At 37.2% G+C, this 24,997-nt stretch overlaps 3 protein-coding genes, 1 long non-coding RNA gene and 1 pseudogene across 7 annotated transcripts in view; 2 read left to right on the top strand and 3 right to left on the bottom strand.

The window, feature by feature from the left end:
• Positions 1–8,311: 8,311 nt before the first annotated feature.
• Positions 8,312–9,491, bottom strand: LOC114523787. The gene is made up of 2 exons (XM_028544820.1): positions 8,903–9,491; positions 8,312–8,406 (listed from the first exon to the last, which is right to left on the bottom strand). Exons 1-2 carry the CDS (start codon positions 9,489–9,491, stop codon positions 8,312–8,314), a joined length of 684 nt encoding a protein of 227 aa, XP_028400621.1.
• A 663-nt stretch (positions 9,492–10,154) lies between these two features.
• On the bottom strand, positions 10,155–11,723 carry LOC114523786 (annotated as a pseudogene).
• Positions 11,724–12,040: 317 nt separating this feature from the next.
• Positions 12,041–13,771, top strand: LOC114523523. Its single transcript, XR_003687031.1, has 3 exons — positions 12,041–12,223; positions 12,755–12,827; positions 13,584–13,771. It is a non-coding gene; the product is annotated as an uncharacterized LOC114523523 (long non-coding RNA).
• A 154-nt stretch (positions 13,772–13,925) lies between these two features.
• On the top strand, positions 13,926–15,886 carry LOC114523785. The gene is made up of 2 exons (XM_028544818.1): positions 13,926–15,517; positions 15,655–15,886. Exons 1-2 carry the CDS (start codon positions 13,926–13,928, stop codon positions 15,734–15,736), a joined length of 1,674 nt encoding a protein of 557 aa, XP_028400619.1. The 3' UTR covers positions 15,737–15,886.
• Positions 15,887–16,154: 268 nt separating this feature from the next.
• The window catches only part of LOC114523867 (nitric oxide synthase, brain-like), a 36,635-nt gene continuing 27,792 nt past the window's right edge, over positions 16,155–24,997 (bottom strand). For all 4 annotated transcript variants that reach the window (XM_028544914.1, XM_028544916.1, XM_028544917.1 and 1 more), the window contains 31 exons: positions 24,453–24,615; positions 24,172–24,263; positions 23,906–24,047; positions 23,460–23,599; positions 23,258–23,368; positions 22,791–22,854; positions 22,564–22,665; positions 22,408–22,476; positions 22,220–22,303; positions 22,080–22,121; positions 21,881–21,957; positions 21,612–21,756; positions 21,417–21,521; positions 21,247–21,287; positions 20,945–21,055; positions 20,686–20,860; positions 20,366–20,504; positions 20,114–20,192; positions 19,849–20,033; positions 19,523–19,659; positions 19,409–19,453; positions 19,117–19,242; positions 18,958–19,042; positions 18,694–18,781; positions 18,220–18,365; positions 17,803–17,978; positions 17,403–17,528; positions 17,148–17,213; positions 16,963–17,038; positions 16,812–16,839; positions 16,155–16,708 (listed from right to left, as the gene is read on the bottom strand). In XM_028544914.1, the coding sequence (XP_028400715.1) occupies positions 16,663–16,708; positions 16,812–16,839; positions 16,963–17,038; positions 17,148–17,213; positions 17,403–17,528; positions 17,803–17,978; positions 18,220–18,365; positions 18,694–18,781; positions 18,958–19,042; positions 19,117–19,242; positions 19,409–19,453; positions 19,523–19,659; positions 19,849–20,033; positions 20,114–20,192; positions 20,366–20,504; positions 20,686–20,860; positions 20,945–21,055; positions 21,247–21,287; positions 21,417–21,521; positions 21,612–21,756; positions 21,881–21,957; positions 22,080–22,121; positions 22,220–22,303; positions 22,408–22,476; positions 22,564–22,665; positions 22,791–22,854; positions 23,258–23,368; positions 23,460–23,599; positions 23,906–24,047; positions 24,172–24,263; positions 24,453–24,615 (3,211 nt within the window). In that variant the 3' untranslated portion in view covers positions 16,155–16,662. The remainder of the gene's footprint in view (positions 16,709–16,811; positions 16,840–16,962; positions 17,039–17,147; positions 17,214–17,402; positions 17,529–17,802; positions 17,979–18,219; positions 18,366–18,693; positions 18,782–18,957; positions 19,043–19,116; positions 19,243–19,408; positions 19,454–19,522; positions 19,660–19,848; positions 20,034–20,113; positions 20,193–20,365; positions 20,505–20,685; positions 20,861–20,944; positions 21,056–21,246; positions 21,288–21,416; positions 21,522–21,611; positions 21,757–21,880; positions 21,958–22,079; positions 22,122–22,219; positions 22,304–22,407; positions 22,477–22,563; positions 22,666–22,790; positions 22,855–23,257; positions 23,369–23,459; positions 23,600–23,905; positions 24,048–24,171; positions 24,264–24,452; positions 24,616–24,997) is intronic.

The following is a 24,997-nucleotide window of genomic DNA, read 5'->3' as shown; positions in this document are numbered from 1 at the left end:
TTTGGCCTAACTTTTTAGCTTGAAAAGCGCTTGAGTCATTTCGATATCACTTCCATGCATGCATTTATGCCTTTTCAAATTTGTTCAACTGGGCTTGTGAACATAGTCGCGTAGCATAATTTACGTAGAAAACGTTTACAATGCAGTAAATTTTTAACAAAATCATTGTAACATCATGTGCCATTTGGTTGTTAAGATTACTCTTATTATAATTTAGTATACTATTCTCTTCAAGCATGCAAACATAGCTATATTTTGAACGGTCACTGTTGTTCACGTTCGTCCGTTTTGATTGATCACAAATTACTGAAAATATCAGTTCATGTCCTTTTGTTGATTGCTGAAAATATCAGTAATCTGTTTACCGACGAAGGCGACGATTCTGAAAAGATAGGTGTGTCACACACACCCCTTACACACCCCAAACGCACGCTGTTTGATACGCTAACGCGTCTGTCATTTAAGCATTTGTATACATCGTTGATACATACTTTAGATATCTCTGCGTAGTTAAATTGGCGATCATGAAGCTTATTGTACTGAAGCATAAATATTGAATTAAGGTAGTGCTTAGCGAGAAGCGGTTGTGACAAGAATTTTCGCGATACTTGAGTTGTTTTTTTAGTTGCCATATTTACTTGCATTTTAGTTTCTTTCACTTTCGTTTTTTGTTTCAATCTGCTGCTGGTTTTTGAAATACACTGATTCAGAAATGAAACTCCGGACCATTCGATCTAGGTGAAGAATAAGTCAGTAATATATGAAGATATATTCATTGGACAAATATTTATTGAAGATACATTAATTTAGTGCGACAGTCAAACATGACTATAATAATTGACACATTTGATTGAATGTATTCAAATGTTGAGTTGATCGCATTGTTTCAACTTGCTGATATGCACTCCTACAGTGAAGGGTATAAAAGACCGTTTGGTTACTGCTAGTGTTAATTCACAAACACGACTGCGTGGATTGATCATTTTCATTAAAAAAATCAGCTACAGTAGAACTGTACGATTATTGAATCAAGCTTAAATTATACATCGATCACCACTGTTGAGGTACGATTTAGTAAAATTTACACTATAATTGCGCCATGTGTACAGCAAAATGTGAACGTAAAACAAAAAGTCTTTAAAACATAACAGAAACATTAGGATTTTAATTGAAATTTTTTGCTAATTCTAGAATTATAACTCTAGATATATCGACTAAGTTTAAATAATATTCTTGTACGTTCGCATGGTGACATCAATAAGTAATTTAGCTTGTAGTTGTAGGTACACCGCGTAAGTATTTAATGCTGCAAAGCTTTCGGTCCGTTAACACGAGCCATTAACAACAATAATAAAATAAATAGCCATATGGCTAGAATTAATTATTATTTGTTGGCTGGTTTTGATACCATTTTTTACTGGACGATTTTCTCTTTAGACTAATTTCTTACCTCGGAGATAAAAAGGGCAATATTACAAATTTCGCAGCCAAACTTTTCATTTGCACCAATTTAAGTGAGATCTTTCTAGCTGTGATTATTTATTCTCTTCTTGTTACTTCGATCGAAAATTCGTCTAAAGCGCAAGTCGTCCATTCTTTAGTAATAATGCTCTCAAGTAAGCATATTTAAGCAGTCAAATCTAAAATCATAAGCATCTTAAATTACGTAATTATTTTAAACATCTCGCAAAATCAGTAAATTTCCACAAGAGATTAATAATGTCTAATTGCACTGAGTGTCGTGCAATTTTGGCGGGAAATCAACGCGTGATTACAACTATCTTATTTTAAATATCTCAAAGCAGAATTGCGAAATCAATAAATGCTCGAGAGATTAATAATGGTAATTGCACTGAGTGGAGTGCAATTTGGTGTGAAATCAAACGCGTGATTACAAAATCACACGACCGCGAAGCGGGAGTGCAATTTGTAATGAAAAGTTTGATTTCACACCAAAATGGCACGACACAAAGTGCAATTTCCACTTTATTATATTCATTTTGAAATCATACAAAAGATTAAACAAATTCAAAATGGTTTATTGGCTGAAAGAACCGTAAACGGTGTAAAATGTGGGTAATTTTCATTTATTTTTCTCAAGAAATTTTGCGGGGCATTTAAAAATTCAAAATAATAAACTTTTGTTCCATTTCCCCTGTAATTTGATTGGATAGTTACACTGAAATACTAAATCTGATTGGTTATTGTGGTGCAGAGTTTCAATCTTATTGGCTTATAAATGGTATGCATGAAAACACGGAGTCGGAGTTCCGGAGTACGGAGTCCCGGAGTACGGAGTCCCGGAGTGAAGTGTCCAAAACTTTAAAACACGGAGTGGTAAAAACACGGAGTCCACGTAAAAACACGGAGTTCACGTAAAAACACGGGGTCCACGTAAAAACACGGAGTCCACGTAAAAACACGGAGTCCACGTAAAAACACGGAGTCCACGTAAAAACACGGAGTCCACGTAAAAACACGGTTTTTACTCAATATTTTTATTTTATATGTGGTTGCAGGTATTCAGATCCTGTGGAGATGGCTATGCCCTCATTGCAGGGGTGTTGGAGGGTGCCTTTTGAAGATGAGATGATTGGCAATGTGGCAATGATGATGATCATTTTCCCCGGCACGCTCCCATGCCGCGCTTTATATAATTTCACTAACAGGAATACACGTGGGATTGAATACCACCCTTTCTCACAAAATCACCACACATTAGGGATGTTTTATGAAACCAATCAATTCAGAGAACAGGAACCAATCGATTCAGGGATTAGCCCCAATAGCAAACGAACAGCCCACTACATACGGAAAAAAGCATGCTCATGTTTATTTGGACTTCACCATCATCACTGATCTCACCACGAATTCACGTCACACAATTTCCGCTCATCATCACAAATCTCATATGCGAGCACGTCGTTCCAAGACCTGCTAGCGGGTTAGAAACGTGCTTTCCCTAGTTATGTTTGGAGCCTGATGAGACATAACTACAGTTTTCAACGAAAAACAAACGAAAGGGACTTGACCAGAATGGCAATAACCGACATTCATTCTGGCCAAGGCATCTCACACATTTCCATATTGCACCCGGGTTTTGCCAAACAACAAACCCATATTCGTAGCATTTCATAAATATAATTTTCAAATCCACAATTATCCACAATATTCTGCACTCTACAATTCCTATAACGGAATCATATCAAATGTTACCAATCATCAATCTTCATCATTGCCACATTGCCAATCATCTCATTTTCAAAAGGCACCCTCCAACACCCCTGCAATGAGGGCACAGCCATCTGCACAGGATCTGAATACCTGCAACCACACATAAAATAAAAATATTGAGTAAAAACCGTGTTTTTACGTGGACTCCGTATTTTTACGTGGACTCCGTGTTTTTACGTCGACTCCGTGTTTTTACGTGGACTCCGTGTTTTTACGTGGACTCAGTGTTTTTACGTGGACTCCGTGTTTTTACGTGCACTCCGTGTTTTTACGTGCACTCCGTGTTTTTATGTGGACTCCGTGTTTTTACGTGCACTCCGTGTTTTTACCACTCCGTGTTTTAAAGTTTTGGACACTTCACTCCGGGACTCCGTACTCCGGGACTCCGTACTCCGGAACTCCGACTCCGTGTTTTCATGCATACCCTTATAAATGATGTTATTAACGCTCAAAAATAGTGCGATTTGGGAATTAATCACACTATTTTTAACCAATCAGATTGCAAGGAACACCATTGATTTCAAAATGAATATAATAAATGCAATAATTACAATCTGGCACAATTGCAAACTCTGGTCAACAAATAAACGCTTGATGACCGCGAAACAGACGGTATAGTGTATATGCGAATTTCATCTGGACTTCTATCTTTTATATCTGTAAAAAAAATTATAAGATCGATTGATACCATTTATATAAGCACCAAAGATTTTTTGCTATCACTTCTGATTTCAGTCTTAGAACTAGTTCCTAAATACCATGATACAAACGCTAATTAAAATACCCCGTTTGAAACCCTCTGTAAATTGAAAGATTCTTTACATGTACGTGATACGTTGGTTAAAACATAAAAATGAAAACATATGCAAAGTGAACTCTATATAACTTTAGAGAACTGCTGAATATTTTATTAATAATAAATTAAATAAACCCATGGCCATAGCAAGTAATATACCTCAATATTAATTGAAGTATCTCCACCGTAGGAGAAGTAATATTGCAATTTTTCATTGAATACGACCAGCCATGGACTCACTTGCAAACTGATTTCTATTACAATGTTGCAGGTTTTAATCGAAGTTTCAGTGAACTGTAATTGGTCATATCCTACAAGTGGATGCAAGATGACTGCACTTGTGTACATCGCGTTCGCAGCTTGTTTATTTTTTTTCTCTTCGGCTCGTTTTGCTCAAGGATATCCAATGTCTTCATCAGGAAGTAAGAATCTTACGATCCACGGGCAAATGACATCCAACCAATCCATAATCTGTAAAAACGAGCAGGTCAAACTTCGAATTAATGAGTCAGATATCGAGAAAATTCTGACTCTTATGCATAAGTATACTACCCATGTCGTCGAAATAGAAGTGTCTGTCAGTTCAAGTAAGAAATATTCCAAACTCAAATGGTCCTGGGCAAGCGAAATTGGTCGAACAATTATCTCACTAATTGCAAAAGAAAGCCTCGCATTTAACTCTTCCTCCAGTTTATTTAGTACGCGATCTTATCACCTGGCCACACTCAAAGCTGGTATCGAAAAAGTGAATATTATTGTTACGGAGGATCAGAACGGGTGTTTGCCAACCGGAACCAATGGATCTGAAATTGTTTTTGATTTTCTGCTGCATGAGCTCTTCAGTCTAGACGAAGCTCATGATTATAAGTTATGCCGTGCTCACAGGTATGAGAAAAATTCGAAAAAATACAACTGCTGTAGGGTAGCCAATGACAAACAACAGACAAAGCTGACAATTTGCGCTGACTATTCGTCAACTATACTTGAATATTCCGAAATCTACATAAGTCTTGCCGTGGTATTTTTTTTTGCTTATTTTGGTTTTCCTTTGGTGGTGAATTATCTATTATCACAACAGAAGGAAAGTTATGATTACAACATTACTGATAGTCCAATGGCGCTTTCATACATTTTCCACAGCACATTCATCATGGCAACAATAGATCCAGCGAAAAAACGTTTTAGAAGATTTGCGTTTTCGCTGACAGTTACTGTGATTCTCTGTGTTAGTTTCTCAGATTCGTTTTGGATTTTTCTTTCATTGATATGGGCTTTCTTTTTTACGCTTCTTGATATCTTTGAAACGGATAAGGGTGAAACGGATAAGGATGAAACGGATAAGGGTGAAACGGATAAGGATGAAACGGATAAGGGTGAAACAAATAAGGATGAAACGGTTGAGGATGAAACAGTTGAAGATGAAACAGTTGAGGGTAAAACAGATGTCGTTAAGGAGCATGAAAATGAAAGTAATGTATTCAAAGACTCTCTTTCGATCGTTACATTACCATTGAATATTAACTACTATCTGTATCTTTTAACCGTGCTCAAAAACCTACCAAACTGTTGTTGTTCATCAAAGGAGAGTTCACCAGGGGAGAGTTCACCAGGGGAGAGTTCACCAGGGGAGAGTTCACCAGGGGAGAGTTCACCAGGGGAGAGTTCACCAGGGGAGAGTTCACCAGGGGAGAGTTCACCAGGGGAGAGTTCACCAGGGGAGAGTTCACCAGGAGAGAGTTTACAAGGGGAGAGTTCATCAGAGTCGCATTCGCCGGAGACTTTTGACTTGGGCAAACAAATCTTAATGAAACTCAAACAAATTGCAATCTTTATTTTATTTGTTTTATTTGTCCTGATTTTTTGCCCAGTTGCTTTTCTTTTCACTTCTTTCTTAACGACTTTATTCACTCCAATTTATACCTGGATTACACTCACCGCACGAATTTCTAGTCGAGAGACCGTCTTTCTTAAAAAATGTCAGTTGCCATTCTCGCGTGAGTCGCGTCTGTTTGCACGTATATTGTTTGTTCCTATTTTGCCACTTAGTGTGTTTATTATCCTCTACTTCTTCGTTGCTCTTGTAAATTTTGCATTCTATTTGGTCATCGGTTTTTACCTCAATGGATCATCTTACAGTCCCATTATAACGCCGATTGTTGTTTTTGTTGTTTACTCTTGGAAATACTGGAGATCGTCTGTTGAAACAAAGTACTTCCAACTCAAAACAGAAATTTATGAGGTGTGCAAGGAGTATGAAAACCATGCTAAAAAAGAAAATGAAAACCAAACATCACCTTTGCAAGATATTTCTGAAGAGAACATTTATGATGTGAACGTCAAAAAGGGAACAGTTCCGAAGGATCTCTATGAAAAATTACGGGAGGAAATCTTGCCGTACAACGAATACTTGTTTTATTTCCTCGCTCGAATGTATTTTGTAGTGAATTTTAGCCTTTTTGTGTTCGTCGTGATAAAGTTAGCCAAAGAGTCCAACCTTTCAGCACCTGCACAAATTACGAGTGCCTTTGTCATCGCTACTCTTCCGCTTCTTTTTAACACAATTCTGGTTGAACATACATTTGAAGAAAAAGATGCCTTCAGCAAGAAACTAAGACACGAAATACCAGACTATATGAAAATAGCTGAAAAATCTGGCCAAATCGTAACCGTTTATGTTGTAGGGAAAAAGGAAGAAAGCAAAAAAGAAAAAAGAGGAAAAGAAAAAAAAAGAAAGGAAGAAAAAAGAGAAAAAGAAAAAAGAGAAAAAGAAAAAAGAGAAAAAGAAAAAAAAAGAAAGGAAGAAAAAAGAGAAAAAGAAAAAAGAGAAAAAGAAAAAAGAGAAAAAGAAAAAAGAAAAAGAGAAAAAAGAAAAATAGAAAAGAGAAAAAATGCAGGCAAAGTCCTTGATCCATTTCATCGTTTAATGAAACCGTTTTATGACTGTTTTAATAAAATAAGACGCCTGTTCTGGCGTGTTGTTCACACGTGCCAGTCTTAAATATAAAGCTTCTGAACATAAACAATACAGTTAATAATCATTTAATTTAGATGCCTTGCGAACCTAAATGTTGTTCGATCGCGACATGCAGAAGCACATCGTACTTTAAAAAGTATGGAAGTTCAATTGTTTAAAAATGCAAATAAACCGCATGATACGTTCACTTTGTCTTAAGGCCCATACAGACCGGACGCCGTGCGGCAACGCGACGCGAATTTTCAGTTTTCTATATTAATCGGTGTTCATTTAATCATTTTTTATGGCAACAACCTGTCAATAATATTTAATAGAGTAATAAAAAACACGAGTTCTATCATGTGCAAAAGCGCAATATTATATTTAAGCCTGGTACAAATATAAGTGTTCTGCTTTGTTTTATGTAAGTAAAAAAATATGTAGACATTATTTGTAGTAATCAGACAATGAAGCTATACATGACATTTAACAATAATGTATATAATTGTATATGTCCCAGGGATTATAATTATGGAGTTGCACGAATCTACATATTCATACAAGGGACTATATATATTGTCGAGTGGCGCGAATCTACATAAATAATAATGACTTGATGGTCGTCTCATTAGGAGGGGAGAAACTTTTAGTAGCGATAACATAAATTAACAAAATATATCTACTATATAATCTTTACACCAATTACACTATATAATCTTTAGGGACGGAATTATGTCTAATCCTTTGTAAACCTGCATCGAATCAGCGCTTATTATTTCACCATTTATTTGTTTTCCAATTTCAAGGGAACGTTTAAATTTTCCTGTCCCTGTACAGCCGAGTATAACTATAATAAATGGCTCCGTTTCCTTCCCATTTTAGTCGGCTTTGTCAGCATCGTTTGATTTTGAACATAAAAATTGAAGCCACGCCCTGGGAACGTGTCAATGTCTGCCTATAAACGTCATCGAGCAACGGTTGAAATTATCACGACAACTATTCACATTTAACGGTCTGCCTGAATCCGCAGATTGTAGTAATGAGACTGTGAAACTGCCTAAGCCTAAGCTGCATCCTATTTGATTTGTCCACCACCTGATAATTCCTATATGAATGAAACAGGTAGTTGTAGTAGAAAACGTTTAGCAAAAAAAACTTCACAAACAAAATATTTATATTATCAAAAACATTCGAAATTCGTATATTTTATAACAACAGACTAGTCTGCTAATTGTCCCTGCAATGATATACTGGTTTCTATTCTTCAATATTTTGCGGCGTCAGTTTGCACTTGAAGCTTGTACATCAGTCTTCAATATTTTGCGGCGTCAGTTTGCACTTGAAGCTTGTACATCAGTCTTACTGTCGCTTGCAGAGGCTCTGCTGTCTTGCACTGTATCCAAATATGAAAGCATGTCTTTGTCTAAATAACAAATGAAATAAAGGATTATAAGAGAATAGGGGGGGAATAGACGATTCACGACGCATTGTAACTCTTCAACGACGACGCTGTAGTATAAAACAAAGAATAAACTTTTGATCCCGAACTTTTCTGCGATGGCTTTTAATTATTTTTCAAATAAGCATTTTCACTGCTTCATGATCATGACGGTATACAGACAGCCGTAAGAGCTGTTTTGTAACATGAATGTAACGAGATGTTAGCAAGACGAGTGTCTTGGCAGACTTAGTTAAAACGTTTTTATGATTGTTAAAATGTGTGCCTTAAAAGACAGCATAACTATATAGAAAATCCCCCTAGCTTATTCAAAACATAAATTGCGACAGCGGCGTCGAGCTGGCTGCGTCGAAAATCGTAAACTTCCTACTAGCGTTTGCATAGAACGTACCATTTTGACGTAGCATATTAAAACCCCTCGAATACAGCTCCAACGCATGGGAATGATATTTGAGCTCACTCTCTGTGAACGCGAGGAGAACAGCGCGGAGTTCTTCAACGCGTTGTTTATCAAACGACTCCAGCTCCTCCTTCAACGAATGAAAAGCCTTTTCTGTCTCGACGATCGACGCGTTCAGCGCCGACTGCGCCTTTGTGAACTTCTGCTTGTCCAACGGCTCGGTCTCCTTAATCTTTCTAAGATGCTTCTCTTTGCGCATCTCATCTTTCTGAGATTTCAAAGCAAAATCGATGTTGAACGTCGCTTGCTTGCAACGGCACCGAGACAACGATAATTCTCCGATAACCTTGTCATAAATCATGGAAACATGTTTTTCTTTGTACTTTCCGACGTTGATTAGGATTTTCGAGAATAGTTCTAACGTTTCTCGGAATTTTCCTTTCTCTCCTATGAAAATTTTTTCGATGCTGTTACCAACTTCGTCGTTGCGTTTTTTACTCTTGCTCAAAGTCTCGGAGTATTTTTCGATGTTCTTTTTCAACATCGATATTTCTTTTTCCAACTTTTTAATATTTTCTTGCTGAGCTATTATCAATTCGTCGTATTTGTCCTGTTTTTCTTTCCTGTTTCCGCTGTCCTTTTCGCTCATAGTTAGATTGGTCTTTAGCTATCTACGATTTGAGAGTGGCAATTTGCGTGTTGTGATTCCGAATTATGGTTTGGAGAGAAATTTTGCGCGCGCATCATTATTGTGACGTCAGTTTATTGTGTGGTCACATGCTGATATGCTCGCGCTGCTGCAGTGAGTTTTCATAAAACTGGAGCATGATTTATCAGTATTCATATTGACGAATAAACTTCAACGGTGTTGTAAGTACATGAAGTCATGTTGATTAGAATTTGTTACATTTTTAAAACTTTTGCTTGTCAGTAAAGACTGTTTGTAAATATTATATTTTTCTATACTTTATTGCGACATGTATAATAATAAGGACTCGTACGTTTTAATGATACTCATAAAATTAGAATCATACATTTAGATTTATACTATTTTTATACTGTCTTCTAACATTGACAACAAATACACACTTGCTATTGTTGAAAACTGACAGTCAAATCAGGCCGTCGCTATAGACGTAATTGGGGGAGGTGGGGTGCATATTCATATATTCGTCTTATGCCCGACTGATTTCTTTTATTAGCTATTGTTTTTACGGTTATGTGCAAATGCATATATAAGTATAAAACCCTCTATTAAACTTTTAGCGACAGCCCTGAGTCAAATCATTCGAAGTGTCAAATTTTATTCGTTTCATGCTGATGTAACTTCTTCTTCAAATTTCTGACGTTTCTTTCGGTACCGGCGGTGAGATCGTGAACGAAGATGAGCCTCCCAATTCTGATCGCCGATAATGATCATACCGTTGCACACGGTGCAGGTGTGATTCGAATGCTTGGCTTCGATGCTAGTAATTTTCCTCTCTAATGGCACGTGTGCAACCTCTTGTCCTGTCTTAAACGATTTCACAATGTCCAAAGCTTTCTCAAGCGCCTCGGATTTCCATTTCTCTAAATCAGTTGCATCTAAACCATACACGCCGGGAGAAGAGGTAGAGGGACGACCTAAGAATCTGTTGGTTACCCACCGCACCTGCTTCCTTGCATAGCGACGGGTTGCACATTTCATAGCCTCGACGCAGCTTTGAAACAATTCCGGACTTTCCTCCACTTTGGAGTTTCCGCCATCTAGGAATTCTCGGAATTCTTTAAAACCGATCGATTGGAAGATACCCTCATTGTTATACATTTTAGATTCGGAGGATTCATGTTTCCAAGAAATATAGAAATCTATCAGCTCTTGGACAAGACCCTGTTCTATCATCTGGTCAACTCTAGCATTCAGTCTCTTGTCAAGGGTCTCGAATTCACACTGCAACCATAGGACACAAACATTCTTAAATCTCACTGGTCCGCTGTACACGCTGGAGCCCGCACGCGACTGTTGCTGTGCAATATGCTCCGTGTGAGTGACCCCAGACTTCTGGTACACCTGCAAACTTCTCTTGATTTTTCGTGTGTCATTGGGATGAAGCTTCTGCGCCATAGCTAAATCAACTTTCGCTAGCTGCTCATGCAATGAAATATCGTGTATGGTATGTTTACTGGTGGAGCAAGGTGGGACACTGCTATCAAGGATTTCCGAGTCCCCGCTTTCCTGTACTGAGTTTGGGGGTTCAGAATTCTCCTGAACATCATGAAGAATTTTCAAACTGCTTTCTTTAGTTGCATCACTATCACTATCGTCATCTTCCTCTTTTTCAAATTTCGCGCTAATCGTGCTTGTCGGGTTTCCACCGCGTGCGCTGTTATCTTCGTTTCGTTTTTCACGTTCATCTTCTTCGACTCGCGTGCTTACACTGCTGCATGCAGAACCACCTTCGTCTCGTTCCCCGATTTCAACATTTTGAAACTCCGATTGAATTTCCTCATCTTCCGCTCGACGAGCATTTCGTTCATCGATCAAATTTTCCCACAGCAAAGATTCAATATAATAATTCGTTCCGCCGACAATTATCGGTACTTTTTGTCGCTCGATTATATCAGAAATAACATTTAACGCAATTGTTTTAAATTCGACCACCGAAAATTTGTCTTTTGCGTCGACAAAGTCCAGCAGATGATGAGGAATTGTCGCTCGCTCCTCTGCCGTGACTTTGTTAGTAATTATGTCTAATCCTTTGTAAACCTGCATTGAATCAGCGCTTATTATTTCGCCATTGATTCGCTTTCCAATTTCAAGGGAAAGTTTAGATTTTCCTGTCCCTGTACAGCCGAGTATAACTATAATAAATGGCTCCGTTTCGTTCCCATCGGTCGCCATTTTTGTGTTTGGAAATCGTCAATGTTGATAATATATGCTGCCACTTCGAATAATTTTGCAATGAAAAATATTATATGCCAAAGCCTTCTCATAAACAATCCGGTGGCATTGTTAAAAAATATATATTCATGGCTCAAAAACACTTTACGACTATAAAAAAGTGAACGGATTTTTTAATTTCAAAACAATGCAGAATATTTTTATTAAAGTTTTAAAAAAACATTTAGTTTCATTTTTAATGTTTTTTGAAGCTAAGGAATTTGCAGCGTCAAGCGGAAGCACAAAAATTGAAATATGGCGGCAAATTGCGGCGGGAAACGAAAATGTGGTTTGAGTTTAAAATCGTTTAAAAAGCCCGCTTTAAATTCATATTTTAAAAAGCAATCACTTGAAAAATGTTCTAAAGAAGTGCCTTCGAGTAAAGGCCAGTCAAATTCAGGCCCAGAAAAGATAAATTTGGTAAATAAAGCAGAAAATGAGACACCAATTTCTGAGACTAGGTGAGTATGTTTAATTCAGGAATGTTTACATGAGCCCGGTTCCCCGAGATTCAGCAAAGCGTGAGTTGATTTTGAGGTATTAAAATTTCATTCACAGATATTTGTACATGCACAGAATATTAGACCTGTAGTAATGCTGCTTTTACCACTTGCTTTTAGAATTTGTTTACAATATATAGTACTTGTTCTAAAATATATATTACTTGTTTTAAAAAATATATTACTTGTTTTAAAATCTTATTATAATGACTTCTAATAATATAGTTTTTCACAGCTTATTGAAGATAGAAGTTTGTTGTAAATATATTACTGCAATTAGCAATCCTTCTGACTTGAGTCAGTTGAACAAATTTTGACAACCATGTAGTAATTATGATGCACAATACAAATCACTGACTAGATTAAAATACAATAGGGTAATTGAGTAATTTTTGTGGGAATTGTTTCCCTGGCCCCTTTAATTTCTAGGCCCGCACGCCTGTGATTATTGATAGAAGTGTTCTATACTGATTTGTGGAATAAATACTTTAGAATGAAGCTGTTTGGTCTGATGCGAAGATTCAAGAACTGGAAGGATATGACACCTCTTCCTTTAAATCCTTTGGTAGGAGTCTAAGTACATCTTATTATATATGATAAGGGTTTCCAAATTGGAAAGGCAGCTAATAAAATGTATCAGGCAGCTAAGGCAGCTAATAAAATGTATCAGGTATTACAAATAATACATTGTATACCTGTTACTTATGTATTTTATTGCAAAATTGTTTAACTAAGCAAATGAAAGCATGATATTCACAGTATATGTGAATTGTGTCAATGGTCAATGTTTTCTAATATAGGGTAGACAAACATTTGTCTACAGTTAATGAAACATTTTTTGCATTTTGCAAGAGTTGACCGGTCCACAGTTGTACAGAGACTCTGAAGGCAAAGCCAACACAGTTTTGTACTTAAATAGAAGATGTAAAAGTTGCACTCAGCTACTACATAGAGATCAGTAGCTTCGACAAATGAGCATGCGTGGGTGTTTCAGTAGGACGTACCTAAAGAATAAAGCTTTTTTCCCACAGCCACCGTTAACCCATGTGTCAGCTCTTTTTTATGCCACTGATCTATATGTACATAGCAGCTGAATGCATTTAGGTTGAAGCCAACTGCTTTATTGATAAAATCTCCCACCTTGTTCTTGTGAGCAGCAATTTAGCTGTCCACACTGCCATGAACATGTGGTGTTTCAATGAAACACAATTATGGTTCAAATTTTGAGGAGGGTTGCAGACTGCTTTTTCAAAGTATGTAAATGATTGGGGGTATTTTCAACCTCATTGGACTGAGCTGACATAAAAATAATATTTTTCAGATTAAATCACTAACTGAAACCCAAAATGAGGTCAATGATAAATCAACTGAGACACACGGTAGCTCAAATAGTTGTGCTTCCCATGGAATGGGGAACAACAATTATGTTGACTTGCCCAAACTTGGGGATCACTTTCTTTCTCACAAAGCACAGTTTTATACATTCAATGAAAATGATGAGTTTTGTATGGAAACAGACGAGCATGAACCGCCTGCAATCCAAATAAAACAACAGTCAAAAAATGAATTTCGAAAGGACAAAAATGAGCCAAACCTTTTAAAGCATAATGAAAAGATAGCGGAAGATAATCAAAGGATTGAATATCCTTGCTCCAATGAGAAAATGAATAAGTGTTCTGATGTTTCTAACCATGAATTGGGAAAGTCTGTGAGGTCGACTGACAATGACCACACACAATCAAATCAGAGTAGCAAGAAAGTAGTTGAAATTGATTTAACTGATGATATTCAAGAGTGGTCTGGGTTTGACTTTGATGATTTTGAGTTTGAGGATACAGGTTTAGCCAAGGAAACAAATGATGATTTGACAAAAGATGATAGGATCCAAAATTCGAGCGAAGATAAATCAACTGGGGGAAGCAAAAACATAAATGTTGAAAGTATAATTGATGTCGCCTCACACGTTAAAGATAAAGCAAGCAATAGACATGGTAGGACTTTGAAATATAACAACCAATCAAAGAAGGGGAGAATTGACCAAAGTCAATATAAGAAGGAGAATACAAGTATGAAAGATGAAAATTACATCAAAAATGTATCTACCAAAAGCCTTAAAAGTATTGTCTGTCATGACAGTAAAGATGTAGTACCCAATACTCCACCTAAAATAGGAAGACATGTAGAAAACAGCTGGCACTATAAAGCCCCACCCGAGCAGACAAGTAGGGCTGTAGATAATTCTGTCATTGCAAGACAGAGAAGACCAAAGTTCAACAGTTTTTCTGGAGCAATTCGAGTAAGCAAATCTGTTAATGAAAGAAAAAATATCCCGAACTATTCCGAGAATATTTCACAGAAAGAAACAGAACCCCAAACATACGCGTCTACGAAAACACCTTTAACTACAAGAAAAGCGGAAGCTGGAATCGATAAGAGTTCAAATAAAAGCTTGAAAAAAGAATCACATAAACCACATGGTATGTCTATGAGGAATTCTGTGTTCTCGAAAAATAATGGATCAGAATTTAAAACTGCTAATGAAATGTACAGTTTAAATGGAAAAAATGATCCGAAAGTACAAGATTTTACAAACAGATATGTAGGGAAGTCTCATCCCCCCAAAAGGCAAGGTATATTCAAAGACGAATCGGGTAAAAACTATTCTGAATCAAAAAGTTTCCATTCGACACAAAATAAACAATCGTATGAGGATAAAAGAAAGCCGAAGCAGATGCCTGAGCGTGGGAAGCAGAATGCCATAAGCACCTCCAGTTTTTACACAAATAGTCACAAATTAAAGCAATCTAAATGTGATAATAGTACAAATAATAGTCGTTTAGACGCTAATGATTATCATTTGGAATCAGATGAGGATTTATTTGGATCAGATGATGGACTAGACGAAATCTTGGCTACAAGCTTTATAGAAGGTATGGAAGAAAATGACCAAGGTGATACCAAGAGGTTAGGAGGAACAGATAATGATGGCATAGATGACTTACTTGCTAACGTTGACGAAGACATTGATGATGGTACCTTGGTGGCCTGCTGTGATGAGGCAATGTCACCAATGATTCCAGTCAGACAGAATTCATCTACTTCAAGATATTCAGGCTCTGTTAAGAATGAGAATCTTTCGCAGGGTGTTAAAAGAAGACTGGATATTCCTGATGGACAATCAAAGTTTAGAAAGTCAGAAATCTCTGATGTCAGCCTTGAAGAATGCCCATTCTGTGCAAAACAGTTTCATTCTAGGTATATGCTTTTTAAAGAAGTAATATTTGCTTTTTCTATTGTATATTGCATTGTCACTTCTAACCCCTTTTGAGAAAGTTAAAGAGATGTATTCTTTATGTATGTTTGTCAAGCTTTGATATTTATTTTATTTCCAGCATTTCACAGCACGACGTAAACCAGCACATAGCAATGTGCTGTAGTAGTGAGGATCTTGGTAATGACGATGAATTTTGGTGAATTGAAAGTTAACATCCTCCATACTCTGGCATTAAAATATCATGTTTTATCACTTGGTCGTGTATGTTATTGCAATTTCATGTTTTATTAATGGTGGTGTTTCAAAAAAACTTCAGTTTTAGTTCAAATGGCCAAGAACTACGTGAGCTGAAGCGGATTAATATTTTTCTTTTCATCCATGGATACAGTGTACCACAATTCCGGTAGATTGATTTCCAGAAGTAGGATGTCTTGTGCAATCGTTCGTGTTTATAAGTAATGCCTGGTCCTGGATAGACTTTCACATACATATATAGCAATGTATATAATGATATAATTAAGAGATCTAAATAGAACACAAGGTATATATATGTATATATTATTAAAACATAGACATTACACAACTGTATGACTACAATTGTTCTGCTATACTCTGTAAACGATTTGTTGACAACAGTCATTGAATAAATTAATGCAGTTATACAATATTTTATATTTTTTATAGTAATTATTCTAAATATGAATTATGCGGATATAGGGAAACCCCAAAGGTCTGTCTATTTAACATTATTATTTGCAAAAACCTTTGTTAAAGCAAATATCTAGTTTCTACTGTTTTAGTTAAGAAAATATTCAGAACCTCTAGTTTCGGGTTTTGTACCGTAATCATGTAGGGCTTGTTTAACCCGTACTATTTCCTATGTTAATACAAACGAATTGGATCATTGTTGTTCTGTGCAAACTAGAGAAATAGTAACTATGTATATAACAGGCTTCATGTAAATATCAACAGGTATATGTGCTGTTACCTTAAATTGTCATTTTTGACCAATTATTATAGTCCATAATTTGCGTAAACGTAGCCTCGACTATCTATAAATTACTATTCATGCATGTCTAATGCCATACTTAATTTGTTTGCTAATGTTAAATATTGTTCATTTTTTTTATTTGTTCGTTTCCACTTGTCCAGATGCCACTGGTACTTCAAAACTGTAGAGAGAAAAATATTTATTTTTAACCACTCGAATGACAAGAGGAAATAAATCTATCTGGGTATAATGGAAACAAAAATACGGTTGATATTTTTATTTACCTTGAAGCTGCTGAATAGGTTCCACGTTCTAAAACAACAATAAAAAGACTTTAAATAACAAGTTCTTTAATTTCATCAAGCTATATTATTAAGCACTGGAAACTGGCTAAATTCTGAAGTCTATGGTGCTAGTATCATCTTAAACATTTACTTTGTCTTGCTCTGTCGGTCGTTTCCTTTGTTCTCAACGTGATGCCAAATATGTCTTCATGGTAATAGCCGTTGGTCTGTATTGGCGAAATTTTTAAGAATGATTTAGGTATATCGAGGTTTCAACAATTATCAAATGTAAAAAGCAGATTTCGGGGAAGTTGTTGATGTAACAACATGGGTTACCTTCATATTTTCCACAAAGTCTTTCACATTGTTATTCTGATCTTTTCCCACTACCTCAAGTGCACTCTGTTTGGAAAAGAAAAAAAGGTTGTTTTATAGTGTTCTGGGAAACGCTTTTAACTTCTGTTCGTCTGTGTTTTGTCGACGCTTTATAATAGCAGCGTAATGCCTCAGGCGAGGAGCTTAATGGTAGCAATTTTGAAACCAAAAAGCACATTCTCCTGCGTATCAATTATACATTGAGTTTCCGTTCACCTCTAGTGAGTTATAAACATCATCTGCCATAGAAACATCTCCACAGACATAAAAATGTCCGCTCTTGTTCACTAACATGTCGTAAACCTCGCTGGCGTGCTTCTTAATTAAATCTTGTACGTACGTCTGAAAGAGAAAGTGACGTTTTTAATATGGCATGTGTCCTGAACTATCATTACATGTCGTTTTGGTGGTGTAGACCTCAACTCGGCAATTTTGAGCACTGAACTGTGTACAAGTTCACTGTAAAGGTCCTCACTATTTCCCTAAAGCGATAGGTCTTTAGGCAGTTTGGGGTGATCATTCATGGTAGCTGCTGGAGTTTTCATTGATAGAGTAATTTGTGCTTCCAGAGTAATGATGAATTATTTTTTGTCAAATAGAGAAACATTACTGATACCTTTGGTGTATTTGGTTCCCTAGAGAATGCGGTGTATACTTTATCTAACCCTCCTTCTTTTATGGCTTGGGTTGTCTCGTGTTTGTATATATCATCATGTTTCGAACTGCGGCAACCGAAAAAGAGCGTCATTGGACCCCATGTAGAATTCGTGTCCTTGGAAAGCGTTGACGGACCTGGAAAGGAAAATATATTTAATTATGATAACGACAAAACTAGTTCAGCATTGCGTATCTGTACTGCGATGTTTTTAATTCCATATCATCAAATGTACACTCATATGCTGAAGCAGCTAATTCAGTAATATTATTTATACTGATAGAGTCGGAAAAGACGAGTCTAAAAGTAGACTAGTGTATTTCATACAGCAGAGGTGTCGTGTTTCTCTTCTTAATATGTTTCTTTGTGGAGACTTACGTTGATTTTTCCCTTTGTTTGTCAATTTATTCTTCTTTTCAAACAAACGCTGCTGCCAGAAACTGCGGAATGGTGCAATGCCAGTCCCAGGTCCCACCATGATGACGGGTACAGATGGATTCTCAGGCATGTGAAATGCACTGGCACTATGGATAAAATAATTTTTTGTAATAGTGGAAAGGTAAATGGATTCTTTTAAAGAGGCGCGACGTGTTGCTAATTCAGTTATTTCTTGTTCAGTAATTTAGTGTGTATGGTTTCTTGGATCTATCTTTCTCTATTACATTATTTGAAAAATGTTATTCGATGGGCAACATCATTCAGCTGTTGCATTATTTATTCTTTCTCAAAGTTTGTGTTGAGATGAATTGAGGCACAGGTGACCGTTGAATATCGTCATTTGAACCAACGAAACTACTTGTTCAATTTCGTGTGAAAGTGGTATCTATCAAAATAATAGGTGTGATCACATACTGTCTGACAGAACATGGAATCATATCTCCTGGTTTAAGGCTTTCTAACCAAGTGGAACATACTCCATTGTGCACTGGTCCTTGTCCATCTGTGGTCAAAAATAACAAAGATGTTTATTATTCATTCTACGGGGTTTTCAGATGCAAGAAACAACAGCAATTTATCAACAGAATGATCATTATCACTGAAAGCAAACGGAAACTAGGGGGAAAGGAAAACGAAATATCAAAGACAAGAAGATATTGTATAGAACAGAGGACTTACTTTCTTTCTTAAATCTCACAACAGCAACAGTAGCATGGATTTCTCCTGGGTGCGCTTGAGGAGACGATGAGATGGAATAGAATCTCTGTTGATGAATATAAAAAACTCATTAGCGATATATAAATGTCTTTTAACGAAATTCTTTCTTTTTTAACTTACCGGTTGTAGTCGTGGCAACTGCGTCAACAGAAGAGCAGCGGGAAGGTTTAAGGACGAGAAATCTTGAATCATCTCGACAATGTTTTTATTTTTATGGTACTTCCACTCTTCGTATTCAGATTCACCCTAAAAAAGGAAAAGCCAAATTGAGAAGATTATCTTCATAATCTTTATACTTTCAATACAGCTAATTAAAAGAATCTTGTGGTATATGACTGGCAAGTTCAAATTGCTTGAGTGGGAGATATACCGACTGTCTTCGTATCAAAAGATGCAAACGATTTAAACCTACCTTTCCAAGAATTTCCAATTCCTTCTTCTCTGCTTCATCAGAGGCCTGTATGAAGAAACATCAAATTGTTTACATCGTTGTAGCCGAATATTTGCTTTCAGAATCTCGTCTTACCAATGTTGCAAGGTAGTTGATCATTTGTGGTGACGGTGTCGCTGTGATGTCGATGTATCTTGAGAATGCTTCGCGCAATGTGCAAGGATTGGGCAGGCTATTGACCGAGTACCATTTCGTCACCTTGCCAAAAGGACCTTTAAAACACATGAAAAAAAAGAGTATATATTGTCTGCTAATAAAGAAACCAAACTTCTAAGATTGAATCCCCATGCAGATAACATTTTCCTTTGATGTATACTATCTTTTCAAAGTTGTCAGGCTAATCAAACATAGCTTATGGATATTAAATTAACTAAGCCTTTCATCATATGTCCCTTAGTTACCTGATTCAACTGTGGAGGATTGCATATTGATTGGTTTATCCGGCTGTGGAGCATTGTGAAGCTTGCTGAGCAGAACTTCTACCAAATTGACGTCATTGGCAGGGAATATTGATACGTGATCACCAGGTTCATAGGCTAAGCTCTTCTCTCCCTGAGTATCGATCTTGACTAACAATGTAACATGACTAGAAAAAGGAATAACAGTTATAAGTACAGGAACACACCTGAGATACTCTGTAACGAATATTTAAAAGGACTAATTTACCTTGCATCCCCAGACTGTAGATTTTTTTGTTCAACAAGTTTGCAAGGGTAAATCGTTCCCCGATAGAGATCACTGAGACCTAAAAGATCAATTGAATATCATATACGATAAACATTAGCTTGTAGAAGTGCTCTTTCAAGCGTTATTGAACGAAGTCAGCCTGGCATGTAACAAAACTAAATAGGCTTGTCGCACGAACGCCCTTTCTTTTTTTCAAAGCAAACACATGATGATCTTGGAAAATGTACTTACTTTTACATAACGGTGCAGGCTTGTCTTTCACTTCAACAAATCTGAATTTATCTGGCGACCATTCAGCTGAGATGGTGTCTAAGGGTGTGGCTGAACCAGACATGTTGGTATCTTCAATACAGAATGTCTCGCATGCCGCCTTGAAAAAAAAAGTTTACCATTGTTTCATAAGAGGCACTCTGTGCACGAGGAATTATCTTTGGTTCTTTCATCTTACAGACTTTATAATTAAGATCCTATCCTGCATATAGGAAATATCTTGTTCTGTTCTTGACCAGGATTCCTCAATTCTTTATTAAGATTATGTTGTTAGAATTTACCTTGAATACATTCTTGGCCCAGTTCTTAAAGGATTCCTCTTGGCCACAAAGCTCATCTCCAGTTCCCAACGGTAAAATCGCCTCTCCGCCAAGTTCCAACAACAGCTTGTCAATGGATCGCGCAAATGCGCAGAAATTGGGGTAGGCATTGGAACCAAGACCGAACACAGAATATCTGTAAAGATGGTAAATTCGTTTTATAAATCAATCAGGGATGGAAGTTGAAATGCTTTTCATAAATTTCTTCTTTCTTCTTTACCTTAAATTTGCAAGTGGCTGCGCATCTTCATCTTTTTTCGTATTTGACTTTTTCTTGTTCATTTCCATTAGTAACGCACTCGTTGTTCGTTTGAACTTTGATTTGCTCTCGCTTAAAATGGATAAAACACGATTAAAATAGAAATTTACGTAGTCTTTCAGATCAGCTAATGGAAGAAATTGGCGAAATTAGACGATGCTGCCTTGAAACCACGACTCTGAAACTGCATGGGAAGATGTTCAAGGTTGTACGACGCATGCAGGAGAATATCCCGCAAAATTGCTATAATTGAAATATACTACCTCGGAGGATGTCGGAGTTCGTAAAGTTCGTGCGCGTAACTCTAGAGAGGAAGGGAAAAGTGTATTCATGGCTGTGAACTCAGTAGTTATGTCCAATTTATCTCCGAAATGCTACGTATCGTCATGTATGGAAAGAAATTTTGTACGATAAAAAATAGCACAATGCTTACCTCTCCGTTCTCAGGGGGATCTCCATTACCGAAAGTACTCGTAACGACCAAAAGAAGCTCTTCGTATTCCATATCTGAGAAATCATAGTCGGCCATGCAAAATACCTGAAATATTGTATAAGTTGGAACTCGTAATATTTCTTGGAAATATTTACACGACATAGTCTGGGATAGATTGTCCGGTGGATTACTTACCCTAGGGTTGAATGCATAGGAAAACAATTCCTTCAATAGATTTGCATAATGCTCTGACTTTCCAGTCTCCGTTGCGTAGAGAATTGTGGCTTTCTGTCGCTTGGCCATCGCTTGGCCCATCAGCTTGGCTGAAAACTTCACCGCCCTGCAGATAAACATCAACAGACTGGTTAGAAATGAAACACAAATATTGACGAAATAGTGAACAGCGAACAGAACTTGCATTTGATGGAGTCTAAATCACATCCCAATGCGAAACAAATCCTTACCTGGCGACTTGTTTGAAAAGAAGTTTCTTTTTTGGTCTTTTTGTTCTGGTAAAGTTGTAGACTTTCCACGGATCTTCCTGTCAAGGACCAGAACAGGAAATAAATGGAAAATCTGCCTAGACTTGATCTATATTGTCAGACATGCAATGTTACGTCTTCGCTTCTTAAAATATATCATCTAAATTTTAAAATATCTTACCTGGTAGTCGTATGAGGGTCTCAAGTTGTAGTTTAACATTTCCTGCAAGAAGCGAGGCTTGTGTTACAAAAGACCCGAAGACGAAGTTTGAAAAGAATGTACGAGCAGCTCTTTTAGAAATATAGATGTTGTCAACTTACCAAATGAAAGACAGGGGTAGCACTCCCCGAAATAGGTGGGACAATCCACACCCAATCTGCCGGACAACCACCTCGAGCACGTTCCTAAGAGTAAATGTAATTTCTTAAAGAAATACCAAGGCTGTTGTTATCTTTTAATGCATATCTTATTCTTTAATGCATATCTTCCACCTTGACCAAATACAAACCTCGTTTGCAACGTGTTTCATGAAAGACTCTGTGGTGCTGTGGTGATCAGCAATAGTGACGTTGGCAAGCTGAAAAATGGTGTTAAAAAATCTTAGTGATAATAATATCAGACTACTGTTTTTTATATGTATTTTCTTTTTCTAAAATCTTATTACCTGGTAACTATGTAGGACAGCAACATTCAACTCTACCAGCGCTCTGTCTTTCCAAAGTGTCGCATTGCTGCTAGTGTTCAGTCCCATTTTTTTTGCCACAATCTACAAATGAGAATACCAACACTCGTTGAGTGAAGATTCCAAAGTGAATAGAAAAACCCCCCCTGGGATTTCCTAGTTTAACTGCCACGTCAAGGCTCGATGTATCTCATGGTTGTGGAACGTACCGGAAGCATGTTATATCTGTAGGTGTCCCCGAAGTTCCTGGCTCCAATTTCTGTCCCCATGTACCTTTGGAAGATGGAAGTATACACGTGAACGATGTTCAAAGGCATAGAAAAAGGAAGGTGGAAACCCAAGAGAGGCCCTTAAAGCGAACTAAGTCAAATTAATTTTCATCAAGAAGTGGAAAAAAAGTGTTAAACGTATACTGGTATATAGTGTTGCCCTCTTTCAAACCCTTATAGCAGAATCACAATGCAGAATCGTGCTCTCTAAATCTACATCAAGGGGTGACTTGACTCAAATACGCTTCTTGCGATTTTCCGAATTGCACGAGAAGTTAGAAAAGGTCAAAGCATTGGATAAATCACCGTGCAATGAAGTTAGAAAACAAGTCTAAGGATCGCATGCAACCTTCTTTCTTGATGTTGGGCTCTCAACTGTAAACTGGGTATTCTTTGCTTAAACTTACCATCCGTTAAAGGGAATTGCAGGGAACTCAATTCCACCACAATTCAGCATAAGACTGGAAACGGCAGGTATTGCATACCACTTCAATCCTAGCTCGGCAAACCAATCGAACCTATATGACGAGGGATTAAAAGTTATCTGGCCAACCCTGACACAGTTATCGCTCTAGTTGCATTAGAGTTCACTGGCCTACATTTACGTACTCTGGATGTGTTATGTCCACTTCCAAAATAATATCTTCTGGGATTTCAAACACCTCGGGCTCTTCACCATTGGCTTGAAGAACCAACGGCAGAACATCAAATCTACCATATTTTGGTTCCCATCCTAAACTGACACAGACCTGGCAAAGGAAACGAGAGAGAAAAAGCCCGTCAGTACGTTTCCAGAAATGGTACGAAAATAACAAAAGTTGCCTTTGCTCGTTTATAGGTATCGGCTTTTGTTTCCTAAATACCTCAAACAAAAACTACTTCGCCCAAGTTATATTAAGGTGGAAAAAACCGTTTAAAAATTACGCCATTAGCTTGGTAGCCTCGGTTTCAATGGTAGCTAGTAGATGCAAGGTGATAGGCCCGCGATATATGGAAGCCCCCGCGGCCAATGATGTAATTTTCAAAAAAGAATATAAAATATTTAGGCATCTTACGTCTGTAAACTCGACTCCGGCTGGATCTCCAATAATTGTGCCATCCTCCTTCTTGTACCCTGCATATCGGATCAATTGAGAATTCCAAACTCTGAAGTCTCTTCCTGGACCTCGCCTTTGAGGGAACACGGTTATGGCCGATCTGAAACGGTGATTTAGTGAAAAAGCATTAAAGACCACGTTTTAGTGCGTGTTTGTATCATTTGTTTTGACGCGACCGGGGAAACACGGAGGTTCCCACTTGTGTTTTTTTTTAAAGTATTTACCTCAGGTTTCCTTTGTTTGTTGCATATTTGATGTGTTTGCAAATTGCTTCAAACATCTGCTGGGCGTTGAACACATCTCGGGAGTCAAATACCTAAGAATTTACGATAGTATATGTGAATACAAGCACTTCTTGGAATAATGCAATCAATGTTTGGTACTCATGAAAAAATGTCGGGATACGATAGTCTGCTCCCCACCAATAAGATGTATTTTAATGTGACTGTTCCCTATAACTCTGGAGGTGGTCATTCTTCAGGCATAAGTACATTGCTTCACGCACCTGCAATTTATTCCACTGGATTCTTCCCACACATCTGGGAGCATTTCTCCAAGCTAGTTTCGCACCGAATACAAGCTCCTTCGCATCAATTTCGTACGTTCCTCTGTCGTCGATTTCTTTCAAAACTTGTTGAACTCTTTGATTGTGTGTTGGGGTATCCACTCTGTAAACATAATTTGGCATTTCAGGAAATACTGAACTTTTTTTCATGGAAAATCATATTTTAGATCGGATTTTGCCTTTTCCCACAGGCTGATGGTAAACTTAAAGTAGCCTGGCTTTAGTCTTTGTTTTCTGTCATATATCTGCTTCTCACGGAACTCTGTGTTTGACTCCCCATGAAAACTATTTCCGCTACAAGTGTCGTTAATGGTATCCATGCATCATTTTGTTGGTGTCATCAAGCCTTATAATCGCTCTTCCATTGATGCAGGTATGGAACTCTCTAAGTTCTTTCACATGCATGTTATACTAAAATCTACCTCAAACAGGTTCCGAATCTATCTTAAATCGGTTGAATTGCTTCTGACACAAAGCCATCAAAG

The sequence above is a fragment of the Dendronephthya gigantea genome, unplaced genomic scaffold, assembly GCF_004324835.1.
Source record: "Dendronephthya gigantea isolate DGI-Jeju-01 unplaced genomic scaffold, DenGig_1.0 000028F, whole genome shotgun sequence".
Lineage (NCBI taxonomy): Eukaryota > Metazoa > Cnidaria > Anthozoa > Malacalcyonacea > Nephtheidae > Dendronephthya > Dendronephthya gigantea.
This window is presented reverse-complemented; position numbering and strand designations above follow the sequence as displayed.

Bases quoted from the DNA above. Each gene is read 5' to 3' on its own strand.
- LOC114523787 (XM_028544820.1), bottom strand. From the start codon at position 9,491: ATGAGCGAAAAGGACAGCGGAAACAGGAAAGAAAAACAGGACAAATAC. The intron at 8,407-8,902 runs GTGAGCTCAAAT...TTTGTTATTTAG, and splicing joins TCTCCTCGCGTTCACAGAGA to ACAAAGACATGCTTTCATAT.
- LOC114523785 (XM_028544818.1), top strand. From the start codon at position 13,926: ATGAATAAGTGTTCTGATGTTTCTAACCATGAATTGGGAAAGTCTGTG. The intron at 15,518-15,654 runs GTATATGCTTTT...TTTTATTTCCAG, and splicing joins GCAAAACAGTTTCATTCTAG to CATTTCACAGCACGACGTAA.